Genomic DNA, 13599 nt, shown 5'->3' with positions numbered 1-13599 from the left:
ATACTGTACCATCCCTGCTGATGCCACGTAAAAGGGGTATAAGGTACTTTCCTGGACTTCCTGCTCTTGTTGGCTGACCATTTGAAAGTAGGAGAGAAGCCTTGGGGCCTGGGAGAAACAGGGCTTCTCTGATGTTATCACTGTGAATGGGTGGGACTGCCCATGAAGCCCCATTTGTATCACAGGAGTTTGAATGGCCCAGTGCTTCATTGCCACTACTGGCAGTGAGTTAGTTCACCTACAGGGACCCCGAGTGTGGAGCAGAGTTTGGGATTCTCCACTATGTCTCTGTTGGGCTTCCTCTTTCCTAATCCTTTGACCAGGGAGAGCAGGTTTTTCTAGATTTTGTTTGTTTGTTCCAGGTCACAGTCCTTTTTGCTGCCCAGTTCAAGAGTATACAGGAAATAAAAAGGACACCTAGGAGGAACTCACCACATTGGCATTACTCAGCTCTTTATCCAGTATGCCTTTAGAGTTCTTGTATCATTGTAGGTTGAATAATTTCCAGGGCTTTAGTGATATTAAGAATAGAGAAGGCCAGGCGCGGTGGCTCACGCCTGTAATCCCAGCACTTTGGGAGGCCGAGGCGGGTGGATCACGATCTCAGATCATTGAGACCTTCCTAGCTAACACGGTGAAACCCCGTCTCTACTGAAAATACAAAAAATTAGCCGGGCGTCGTGGCAGGTGCCTGTAGTTCCGGAGGCTGAAGCAGGAGAATGGCCTGAACCAGCGAGGCACAGTTTGCAACAATGAGCCGAGAGATCGCACCACTGCACTCCAGCCTGGGCGACAGAGTGAGGCTCTGTCTCAAAACAAAAACAAAAACAAAAACAAACAAACAAAAAAAAGAGTAGAGAAGTAGCGAAGCAGAAAATGGTGTGTCTATACCTTCTAGTTTCTGAACTGGATGCCCCCAAACTTATTTTAATGTCTTTTACTATCTTTACCTTCTTTTCCTTTCTATATATTTTTATCAGCACCTAATATTTCTCTGGGTATTTAACTGGTAGAAATGAAAAGTGAAAACTTTTTTTTTTTTCCGCACTATTTTGTTATTTTCAATTTGCTGGTATTCTCTCTACTCACAGTGTCATTTTCTTGATAATGTGTGTTCTAAAACCTTGCAGTTCTTCCAGAAGACGCAGTAGTCTATTTGTGCTTCACCGTGTCAAGTGGCCAGAAACTGAAATCTTTGTTTCAAAACCTCTATAGCTCAATGTTTCTAATCTCAAAAATTCATTGCTGTATTGAAAATCACTTGAATTGATTCTGTGTTTTAGCTGCTAATAGAAGGGCCTTCTGGGCCCACGATTTCCGGTTGAAAAAGTACTGTGCTATTTTACGTGCTTATAGGTTAATTTTTTCCTAAATAAAATGTCTTTTGTTTTATTTTTTTCTCCTACCCCCCGCCCCCCACTGCAGATGATTTATCTGGCTCGTAATGCCAAGGATGTTTCAGTCTCGTATTACCATTTCGACTTAATGAATAATTTACAACCTTTTCCCGGTACCTGGGAAGAATATCTGGAGAAATTCATAACCGGAAAAGGTACATGGACTTTATCTCAAAATTAATAAGTATTATTTTATTTTAATAATACTATTAACAATAACTGTGATGACTTGCAAAATATTTATTTTTCCAACCCAGTGAAAAGTATGTTCAAATATTATCTAAAAAATTAAATCTAATGCATTTCATATTTTACCACGACATTCAATTTATAAAACTAGTATTAATCGTTGGCATACGAAAGTATTCTATAATCTGTTCTCAGTTGCTAGAAATCCATTCTCAGTCCCTGCTCGCAATAGACATTTTTTAACTTGCTTAAGCAATTAGTTAGATCTGTTAATGCATATGTTATATATTTATAATACTTAGGTAAATAGTTGATATGAGTACTTTGTAAGATAATGGTTTTCTTCTTTATGAGACTAAGCATAACTTTTTGGAGGTCAGAGTATTTTTGTCTGAAATGCTTTCTTTGTACTTGACATTAAAAAATATCTGATGTTTATATATCCATAACTAGCTAATTTTACTTTTTAAAATTGGCCTCATATTCTCGGTTTCTTTGGTTACTAAATTCCACAAAATATTTTCACAATTTGATTTACTGTTCAGACAGAAATATTTAATTTGATGAATGTTTATGAAAATAGACTTTTATCTGGTTTTAGTGGCCTATGGTTCCTGGTTTACTCATGTTAAAAACTGGTGGAAAAAAAAGGAAGAACACCCAATACTTTTCTTGTACTATGAAGATATGAAAGAGGTAAAATGATAGATATGGATTCTGGATAATTTCCCTACTGAATCATGGTGTAAAAGGATTGATATTTGCTTTTCAACTTAGTCTATGGAGTCCAAAATGCTGATTGCTTTGCCTATTCACAATGCGTTTTTACCCAAATCTTGCTATAATTAATGACTTTCTAATTGTTAAATCAATTATTTATTTTTGTTTGTGTTATCTCTTAGCCACTGCATTGTAAGTGACCACTCTTTCTTCTGCAATTATTTCTACATTTACCAGGATATTACATGCTTATGGTTATCCTCTAGATATCTACTCATTAATATTTTAAAATTGTTTTTAAAAATTGTTTGCTATATTTGAGTTACCCCTTTCACATTTACTGTTTTTACAGCTATTTATGTGCTAATCATCCATTATCTGTGCCTCCATTTTTACTTCTACCTCAATTTTCTAGCCCATGCTTGTATTAAATTTAACATACTCAAAATTAAACTTATTTTCTTTCTCTCCAACATGTAATCTTTTTTCTATTTTATTCTCTCTCAACAATAAAAGTTATTCTTATTCTGTTTTCTATATTTCGCACATTCAGTTGGTTCAGATAGTGTATCTACTGTATCTTTCAAAATATTCCCTCCTTTACTTCCTCACTACCTCACTCAGTGTAGAAACTTGTAATCATTTATCTAGTATGAAGTAGTATTAATTAAATACAACTACAAATTTTCATGCCACCATTATGGAACTCTTCTGCTTAAATTGGCCAAATACACACAGAGACACACACAACAGGAAAACATGTTGAAATTAATTCCTTTACTTATAAAAGCCTGAATATACAAATTAGAATACTTTCAGATCTACAATGAAAATTACAAAGTTTGTCTTCTTTGTAACTACATCCCAGTACTTAGTACAGTGCCTACCACATAAACAGGGGCTCAAGGTTACTTGCATGGATCATTGATTGCTTCAATAAATAAATGAGTGAGAGGTAATATCCAAAACTTTAATGGCATTAATCCTACTTTGCATAACACAGAAATTTGACTCCATGTGAACTATTCCTTGCTTTAGTTAGTTTTGAGAAACTCCCAGGGGTTTCTTGTATCTTAGCACAAAGAATCCTCTGAGTTTTTATTCACTGCCCAAGTTTTCGTTCTACATCACAGTTGTCCACATCCCATAAAGAATCTGTGATGTATGTCTTATCATTGTCCCTTTATACAGGGTTTGAGATTATTAATGTTAATTTACTCACACCATACAGCTGCAAAACCTTGCATTGTTTATGAAACTACTGTAACAAAGTCATACGTCTCTTGAGAGCTTGTTTAGCCAGGGATAAGTTATAAATTCTTCATAAGAGAGAAAATTATTCCAGCTCTCTAACAAATATCTCTCTTCATGTTTTGGACAGCAGAGCAGCACTTAAAAGCTTTATAAAAAGAACAATTTTAGCTTCTGGCAATAGTTCCTTTTCTCCATAAGACTAAGAAATACATTTTCTCTGTTTGGCTGTTATTCAAATTCCAAATCAACCATTACACTGTTTCCCACATAATATTTGAGACCATTTCTGTCTTTATTTAGCTAAAATGTTTTGTTTAAATAAACTTACTCATTTTGATTTATAGTCTAACCCGGTTACCTTTTTAAGCATATCCATATATTTTCAGTTTCCTTCAAACTTGCAACATACATTGCATTAACAGACAATATTTTTCTTCTGCCATACAATCATTTGTAGATAATGTTATAGAGAAGTTTAATACAACAACAATAATGGAAGAAAAGAAAATTATACAATATACATCAATAATAAAATTTGAAAAAAAAATCCAGTAATTTACAACATGTTTATAAGTATCTACATAAATTCCTAATAAGTGAGATAAAAGAGTAACAGATCAGGGGAAGATTCAGACCAGAGCCAGGTCTCTTTAACTTCCATTGGTCTATAGACTAACACAGAGGTTCCCAGCCTTTTTGGCACCAGGGACCGGGTTTGTGGAAGACAATTTTTCCATGAACAGGGTGCAAGGGGGCTGTAGATGGATGGTTTCCAGATGAAACTGTTTCATCAGATCATCGGGCATTAGATTCTCATAAGGAGTGTGCAACCTAGATCCCTCACATACTCAATTCACAATAAGGTTCATTCTCCTGTGAGAATCTAATGGCACCACTGATCTAACAGGAGGCGGAGCTCAGGCAGTAGTGCTTGTTCCTCCACCACTCACATCTTCCTGTGTGGCCCAGTTCCTAACAGGCCACTGATTGGTACTGGTCTGCGGCCAGTGGATTGGGGACCCCTGGACTAATATCATCATTCATATTTTAGGATTAGCCAAATTATTCTCCAAATATTTTTGACACCAAAAAGAAAATGTTCTCTATTTGCCTGTCCATCTACGTGTTTTCCTAGCACAACTACTATCTTTTCTTTTGGGCTTATATCTACTATCATCACGTCTGCTCTTTTACTCATTCTAACCACTGACACACCTTAAGTTCTGATCTCATTCTTCTGTCAGAGAGGACTGACATAGAAAATAAAATAGATATTCTTGATTTTTAATATTTTATGATTAGTTTATTTAAAAATTGAGAAAAATAAACCCAAATAAATATGGATTTCCTATACTATTCAGAGTTAACATTTAGAAAAACAGATTATAAATGTTTTGTAAGTATTCACATTGTGTGAGTTACTTGTTTATTGTCTTGGGTTTTACCCACTAATAGAATCCAAAGGAGGAAATCAAGAAGATCATTAGATTTCTAGAGAAGAACCTGAATGATGAGATCTTGGATAGGATCATCAATCACACCTCATTCGAAGTGATGAAGGACAATCCTTTGGTAAATTATACACATCTACCAACTACAGTGATGGATCATAGCAAATCCCCTTTTATGCGTAAAGGTAAATACTTTGCTGGGTTTAATTTCCCTTTTGTACTTTCTCGTGAATTACCATGAGCTAAGGATTAGTTCTGTGATCTCTACTAAGTTGCTTAGCCTGTTTAAGCTTCACAGTAAATACATACCACCAAAAGTTGCTGAGATTCAAAATTGTTAAATGAAACAATGCATTTAAATCTATTACTAGAATACCTTGAATATTTGATAAATGTTTATTCTCCTATTTACTACTGTGCTAAATGAGAGTGCTTTTGGCAATTCTGATGTGAGCAATTCCAAATTTGTCCTTCTTACTCCCTTAAATCTTTAAGATGGCATAGATAAGCTTCCTTCCACGCCTCAGTGAAATGCTAATTTCACTTAGTACGGTACCATAGTCTTTAAAGTCCCTATATCACTTAGAAAACCATGGTAATCGCATTAAAATTAATTCATCAAAAGGAGAAACTGTTATGTGACCTTATAAGAAGTTTTAGCCCTCTACAAATACTGTTTAAACTATTAGTAACATAGAGTCCAAATTTAACTTAGAAGAATATGGCATTTACTGTTGAAATACATTACTTCCATTTAAGTAGTCTGTTTATTGTGGTTCATTATACATAATATATGTAAAAATGTGTTAATAATAACAATACATTTAACAAATTATAAACTTAAATAACTTTGAGAAGTTATCCACCTAATAATGCCACGATCGGTTTTCAATATCCTTGATTGAATTGGAGGGAGAAGGGTAGAATTTCAATTTATATGTGGGAAGTAAGCATAACCTTAGGAATGTATTATGCATATGAACATATGAAACAAAACCACTGATTTTGAGTAATATGATAGATATTTTTTGAAAAGTTGTTTGTTAACTTATTAAGGTAGCAAATAGTCCTAGTGTTTTCAAATTATGCTCTTTCTTTTCTAAAAACAATACATTTAACCTATTAAAAATAACTTACAGAGTATGAAAGCAGGTATATTTTTCATCAAAAATTGTATGCATTATAGGTTTGAGCAAAAAAGACGGATGTATACATATCTCATCTGTATGCTTACACACAGATGTAAATGTATGTGTATGTATAGTCATCTCTTGTTATTGTGGGGGATTGGTTCCAGGAACTCTGCCTCTGAATATACTAGAACCTGCCTATATGAAAAGTTGGCACTCCAAACATGTGTGTGGGTTTCTCATCATGCAAATACTGTATTTTTTATTGCTTTTAATTGAAAAAAAACTGCATATGAGTGAACCTGGCCAGCGCAAGTCTGTATTGTTCAAGAGTCAATTGTGTACATGTACATATATATTCTTTTTCCTGGTAGAAGAATCAGAAAATAAATCCTTATTAAACATGATGAATTCTCATTGTGATAGATACCTGAATATAATTTCCCAGAAATTTTATCTCAAATCATATGAAAATTGATGCCATTTCATGACATTTAATTATGGTGTAGACATAAAGAAGACAAGCTCAGTATCTGGATTCTATGGCTTCTCCAACCTCAACAGATAAAAAGCACGTGTTGTTCTAATATTGAAGGCAGTCTTTATATCCCCTCTCTAGGGGGTTAAGAACATACTTTTGTGGTCAGATTGATCTGAGGTATATCCAGGCTATGCCATTCCCTGAACCTATTACCCTGAATACATTAATTAACCTGCCAAAGCTCTGATTACATCACTGGCAAAATAGATAATATAATAACACCAGTGGCACAAGTTTCTGGGGAGGATTATGGTAAATGATATGCAAGTATTTAGGATATTTTCTCACAATAAATAATGCATATAGAAGTAAAAAGTATTATTAGTCTAAAAAGTTTGAGATTTCCTTCTTCCTTCCTTCCTTCTTTCCTTCCTTCCCTGATGTATCCAGTAAACATTTAGAGTACTCATTCATCCATTCATTCATTCATTAATAAGAAAAACTTCTTCATGAATACCTATATACAGCACATATTCTTTGAAAGATTCAAAGGTAAATGATACATATCTTTGACTCAAGAAGCTCACTATGAATGCAAGGGGCATGTACATAAATGAATGCTGAAAGAAGTGAAGTATGAACAAATGTGCCAGGTACACTGAATTTTGAAAGATGCCATATTAGATAAATCAATATTATTATTATGAGGGTGGGATAGATTATGTCCAATGTTTATTCATATGTCCTAAATTATAACAAACAGAAAAACCTGGCCTTTGACCAGCATTTATCAAGTTTTTTTGTAAAGCAAATGTGTTTGTGTATGTTATAAAATTTATATGCAGATCAGATCATTGGAATGATTTATGTATAACTTTTAATTGCTTAAATCTGTGTTCTCTTCTGTTTTTAATGACATCCTTATGGATGCATTAACCCCACTATGTTTACGTTGAACCCTTATTCAACCCTATGTTGAATTCCAGAGCTATTGACATCTGGTGAACATAGAACAAAATGTAACAACTAGGGAAACAACCATATCTATAAGAATGTTTTTCTTTTAAAAGACTTGAAAGTTTTATCAAACCACTGTGGATTAATATAACTTGTAATTTAATATGATGTGTTACTATTTCATAAAATATTAAGATGTTTTTCTCTAAAAATATTGGCAGTACATTAAAAGTTTGTTCATTTTCCAAATACGTATTTATATATACCCAAGTATGAGAGATTAAATTTAAATTTTTATCCTAAAAGATTTACTTTAAAAACATGGTTCCAGGATGTTGTATATTTGATATTAATGTTATTGTTCCCACCTAAATTACAAATAAAGAACAAGCCTAATGAATTTAGGAAAAACAACTATCATCTCCATATCATAGCATCCTTGTTTATAAATTCCAGGAAGTGATACTTATCAACTTTTTATTTCGCAGTTTTGTTGTGCTGATGGCTAATTTTTTGTCTAGTTTCCAAAAGTTACTTTATGAAATAAAATATGCCCTGACTATTGATCTAAGTGCTCAGTGATAACCTCATGACCCACGGCCAATAGAAACAGTGAAATTATCACTCTCAGGAAACTATTGTAAAGCCCAGGAATTTAAACAAGAAAATTAGTCTTTTTCAGAATGCCTCTTCAAATGTCAGACTCTATTTAGTTATAAGCCACCTTTCCAGATGGAAAAAAATTATTGAATTTTTAAAAGGGCTTAAAAATTTAAAGCTTAATACAATTTAAGGGCTGTTTTAATTCATTCAAATAAAATGAAAGTCTTTCTTTAGTCTTTCTAACCTTTTCCTTTGGTATATACTGCTTTTTCTTCTTACAGAAATATTTTATTCTTTCCTATGTTTTTTTTTTTATTTATTTTTAGGGACGGCTGGTGACTGGAAGAATTACTTCACAGTGGCCCAAAATGAGAAATTTGATGCAATTTATAAGACAGAAATGTCTGGAACTGCACTTCAATTCCGCTCAGAGATTTCACATGTCTAAATCACAGATCTGAAGAAATAAGAGATTTTCTGTAGTTGAATGAAACGAGGGCAGTTATGAATTGATTTGGGCAATCAAATGAATTTATGAAGGAGAATAATATGCTTTTAATATGTTGATTCTTTTCAATGTCATTAATCAGATTCCAATTTTGTTCCTTTGATTCTGAGGTTCCAAATTCTCTAAGGCTAAAGTTCATTGTTAACTTTTTGTAACAAAGGAACAGTGTAACCACAGGCTCTTCCTGCCTTTTTCTACACTAGAACTAATAAGAAAGAAGGGATTTATTTTACTTAGTCTCCCATATATTATGATTTAGAATTAAGTTCCCCTCCCTAGTCCCATGGTCCAAGAAATGCTGTTTTCATAATGAGACTGTATTTCTTAACTCTGCCCCAATTTCCCTTTGCTGAAAATTTGACCCAGGACACTGTGTTCCACTGCTGTCTACCGAGTTTCAAGTTGTTCTCTGAGTCATAGCTCATCTTCCTGCAGTGCCTCTATTTGGATAACATAGTTCATGTCCCCGATCGTGTAGTTCAGATTTTGGAAATGTTTTTTCTATATCATGCCTAATGTCTAAGTCTCCCAAAGGCAAACACCTACAATAGTCTCTGTAGGGTTCTTTCCTGGGAACTGGAGCTTTGTTCTGAAAACCAACCCTGAGGGCTGTGACCTGCTTCCTATGGGGAGTCCTTTATTTCCCAACAGACCCGTTTGAACTTCAGAGAAATCACCTACTGCTGTGTTCTGGTCACCATTTGGGAACTTCAGTTACTTAATCTTATGTTTGAAAAGATGTGGATACTTTAATAGCACCTTTAATACCCTAGACATAATCATAACCTCTGCAGAATATTTCACAGTCTGGTGCCCAAGGAGGACTCTCTAGACTGAATTTCCACTCTGCCCTCCTGACCCAATGTTCCTTCTACTTATTATTACGTGCTTATGTCTATTTGTTTGGTCTCTGATCTATGGTTTTTTTGACATTTGTTCATCAACTCCAGCTTTGCATTAGAAGTAGTTGTTTACATATCCATTTGCAACAAAGTATTTTTCCTGAGATCAGATCACAAGTGCCACCTTATATGCCAAGCCATGGTTCTCAAGCTGAAGGTAGAGTACCCTGGGCCCTTACTTGTTCTGAAAGGGGTGGGGATGGTGGTTCAGACACATTGCTAGACTTTCTGAGTCACAACTGAGGTAGCTATGGCTTATGGTATTTTGACTTCACAGGTGAATCTCTGCTGTCAGCCAGGAACAGCTAAAATAGCTCCTTAAGCTGTAATGTTTCTCTTTTCCAACCCCAGCAAAGGATTTGTCTAATGTTAACCACAAACCCCATAGAAGTAGTACACCTATTATTCTGGAGATAGTTGCTTCTATAGATTTATTACAATATGTATTATAAAGTATTTGAGTATATAAGTTGTGTTTGTGTTCCACAGAAACATATTTTATAGTAGTTAATCGTGACTATCTAAAGGTATTGTGAACTAGTTCCAGCTTTCTCCAATACCCTTGTCCACAAGAAGTAAACTAAAATCATGTATCTATTTCCTCTATTATCTTTATTAAATAATAAGTTAATGTGGCCTGAATATATATGGATTTCTGGTACTATAGTCTATTACTGGGGGGAAAAAACACCACTAAACTATCCTCTAATCTGTGGAATAGATTAGCTACACTTTCTTCACTAGCAAGATAAAATAATTTCCACTTTTTCTAGTTTTACTATGTAGAAATAAGTCTCTGTAATTCGACTTTATTCAACAACAACTTAGTAAGTTGCAATTATGCCTCAGATATGGTTCTATGCACTGAGTGAAGAGTGGAGATAAAAATAGAATTTAGATTTTCTTTTACTTTTTTAATAGGTTGTTGCCTCTTATATATTTATTCTATGATGCAAATGCCACTATCCTAATTCCTGTTTATGTTTAACACCACACAGTGGCACTTCTATGATTCAAATACATTTGATATCCTTTGAAATTATTCAGAGTACTGCACAATTAATTTTTCTAAAACAATGCTTTTATCATTATTTCTCCTAGTGAGTCATCAGTACAATTTCCAAATGAAAACACTTAATCTCATATTATTATCTTTCTCTAATAGAACCATGATGTAAGGACAGTGATAACAAATATCTGACAATGATATGATTATTTCCTCATCCATGGAAATTCTCCTTAATCAACTGAAGGGCTATTTTCTAAAAAGCCAAAGCATTGCTTCCAAGAACTTTTCATCGTGACATGGATAGACACTCAGATTCAGACACTCAAAGGAAAGTGTCAAGTATTCCCTTTCACTCCACTCTATTCTATTGTGTTATCTTCCTAAATTATTTTCTATCCACATTCTTCACTCCCTTTCCCATTGACCCTATGTTCTGTGTGATAAAAATTGCATCATTTGTGGCTTTTGAAGGTTAAATATTATGCCCCATTTCACCATTAATAAACATACAACTCTACTCCATATTTTGTAACTCCTTTCATACACAGAAAAAAATAGTATAATTTCTTCAAAATGCTTGATATTAATGATATATGGGAAAACAATTATTCGGTGCAGTGATCTTCGGATAACTGGGAAAGGCCAGGGGAAAAGGAGAGATACTGGTGGTGATCAATGGACCCATGTATAAATTGTTTTTATTATATAAGCTGTCTTCACACATGTCTTATTATGTATGATCATTAGAACTGTTTTGTATGTATGTAAAATTTCCATATTATTTAGGCGTTACTTTCAGCAGTGAAGTAATCCTTTTTTAGCTGCCACTTAATGAATACAATACAATATAATTTATTGTATTTGGCTATAGTAAACCTATTGATGACTATTTGTGTGCCATTATGACATTTAACTGGCTTATATTTTGAAATCTCATGTGTGTTTTTTGTGGCTATTTTAATTTTCCACCCTCAAAATATAGACGAGTATCTTTGTAGTAGGAAAATCATAAAAATTAACAGCTTCTTCCCTAGTTAATAACCCTGCATATTGTTTTTGTGTATGGAGCAGGGGATAAATCAGGAGGGTATTTGAGGCAACACTGAAGACCAAGCAATACAGAACAAAAGATAAGAGCACAAAATCTGTAATTATAAAGCTATTTTAGAATTAGGTCTTTGCCACTTTCTAGCCATGAAAGCTTGAGCAAATCACAACTTTTCTGTGCTCAATTCCTTATCTGTACAATGTAGACAATGAATATTTCTTGCAAAGATGAAATAATGTATAAAACAATTAGAACAGTGCCTAGCATACTTCAATGTGCTCATTTAATATTAGCTGCCATGAAGGTAATCACTGTGAAAATCTTGAAATTTTATTTATTTAAATGGGATTGAGGCATCGGATTTCTTGTTCCACACTGCTAGCTGGCTTCAAAATGTACAGATATTTCGCAAATTACTGGGAGGCAAGGAGGTTTCTGGCTTCATTACTGTTTCCATTGTTCTTTTGTTGTTTGCTACCAAGTTAAATTTTTCACATGTGTCAAGTACTCCTGCTTAATGCATTACTTTCAAGTACTTAATATTTTCAATGTGTGTCAATGATCATCGTTCAATAGAAAAGCACAACACTGTAAAGATTGGAATAACACTGCAAATGATGTATAGGTTGTAATAATCCAGTTATTGAAACAAATAAAGATGAGTTACCTACTGTGACATAGGTGGATTGAAATTTCTCAGTGGGAATTTTATTACATGGGGAAGCCTATTTTTTAAATTTTAAATTTTTATTTATGTAATTTGTAGAGCAGGTTTTTGTCATGTTGCCCAGGCTGCTCTCAAACTCCTGGCCTCAAGTGATCCTCCAGTCTCGGCCTCCCAAAGCACTGGGATTATAGGCATGAGCCACCGTGCCTAGCCATAAAATCTACATTGTCAAACTTAGCATTTGGGTGTCATGACATTCACGTATATATTCTATCAGTAATGCTTTGTAATCATTTTGGTAGCAACTGGGAAAGGCCATGTCTCAGCATTTTTTAGAAAATGCCAGTGGACACATAGAAAATGATTTTCAAATGTGTTTGAAAATCTTAAATACAAGTTTTCTTGGCCCTATTCAAATCATAAGTTTATTGGTCAGGAATGTGAAAATGGCTAAACCCAAATGGGTTCTATCTCTTACTTTATCATCTTACCTAAGGCTGATCACAGCCTTTTCTCATTAGTTTACAAGAAGAAATAATTTTCTTAATCATTATAGAATATGATAATAGAATTACATATACACAATTGTGTAATTTAATTCAACATTAATATGATATGTAGAATGATATATAATTATTATATTTTATATTTTATTACCATTTTAACTGATAATTTATTAGATATCAGACAATACTATAGAAGCATCAATATATTCCATTTTAAAACAAGCAAACTGAGACTTAGAACTGGGATTCAAATATAAGTCTGTTTGTCTTCAAAATGTCATTCAACATTACATAGTACTTTGTAGAATTATATGTAAGTAATCAACTTCAGATATTAGATTACCTCTCAAACATGTCATGGAAATAATTAAGTAATGGTGCCTAAGCTGACAATGCTAAATTTACAAGTTCTGTTGTCGCTTAGAGACCTCATATTGCAAGGACACTGCCTGAGAACTTATGAAAATTAGATTTGTGCATACTTTTTCTCTATAAACTATGTCATAATTGGTGCTTGTTTATAGTCTTAAATAATGATGGCAATACCATAGTTCAAACTCATCTAGGTTAATTTGAGTTTCAAGTGTTGATTTTAAAACTTACTCATTAGAAAGGAATGTCTCTGGTAAAATGCATAGAGTCCTAACAAATGATTAATAAGATAATGCAGTCTATTCATAAGAAGGGCACTAACTGTACCTTGTCCTGTTCTCTTCTATTGAGAGAAAGAGAACAAGATGTCACAAATCTTATGAAAAAGCTTCTCCTGTAACTTTG

The 13599-nt window shown here is 33.7% G+C and overlaps 1 protein-coding gene across 2 annotated transcripts in view; it reads left to right on the top strand.

Moving 5' to 3' along the window:
- The window catches only part of LOC105477356 (sulfotransferase family 1B member 1), a 37817-nt gene extending 25492 nt beyond the window's left edge, over positions 1 to 12325 (top strand). For both annotated transcript variants that reach the window (XM_011733833.2, XM_071093468.1), the window contains 4 exons: positions 1426 to 1552; positions 2188 to 2282; positions 5016 to 5196; positions 8509 to 12325. In XM_011733833.2, the coding sequence (XP_011732135.2) occupies positions 1426 to 1552; positions 2188 to 2282; positions 5016 to 5196; positions 8509 to 8630 (525 nt within the window). In that variant the 3' untranslated portion in view covers positions 8631 to 12325. The remainder of the gene's footprint in view (positions 1 to 1425; positions 1553 to 2187; positions 2283 to 5015; positions 5197 to 8508) is intronic.
- The last annotated feature ends 1274 nt before the right edge of the window (positions 12326 to 13599 follow it).

This window comes from Macaca nemestrina, chromosome 3 (assembly GCF_043159975.1).
Source record: "Macaca nemestrina isolate mMacNem1 chromosome 3, mMacNem.hap1, whole genome shotgun sequence".
NCBI classification, from domain to species: Eukaryota; Metazoa; Chordata; class Mammalia; order Primates; family Cercopithecidae; genus Macaca; species Macaca nemestrina.
This window is presented reverse-complemented; position numbering and strand designations above follow the sequence as displayed.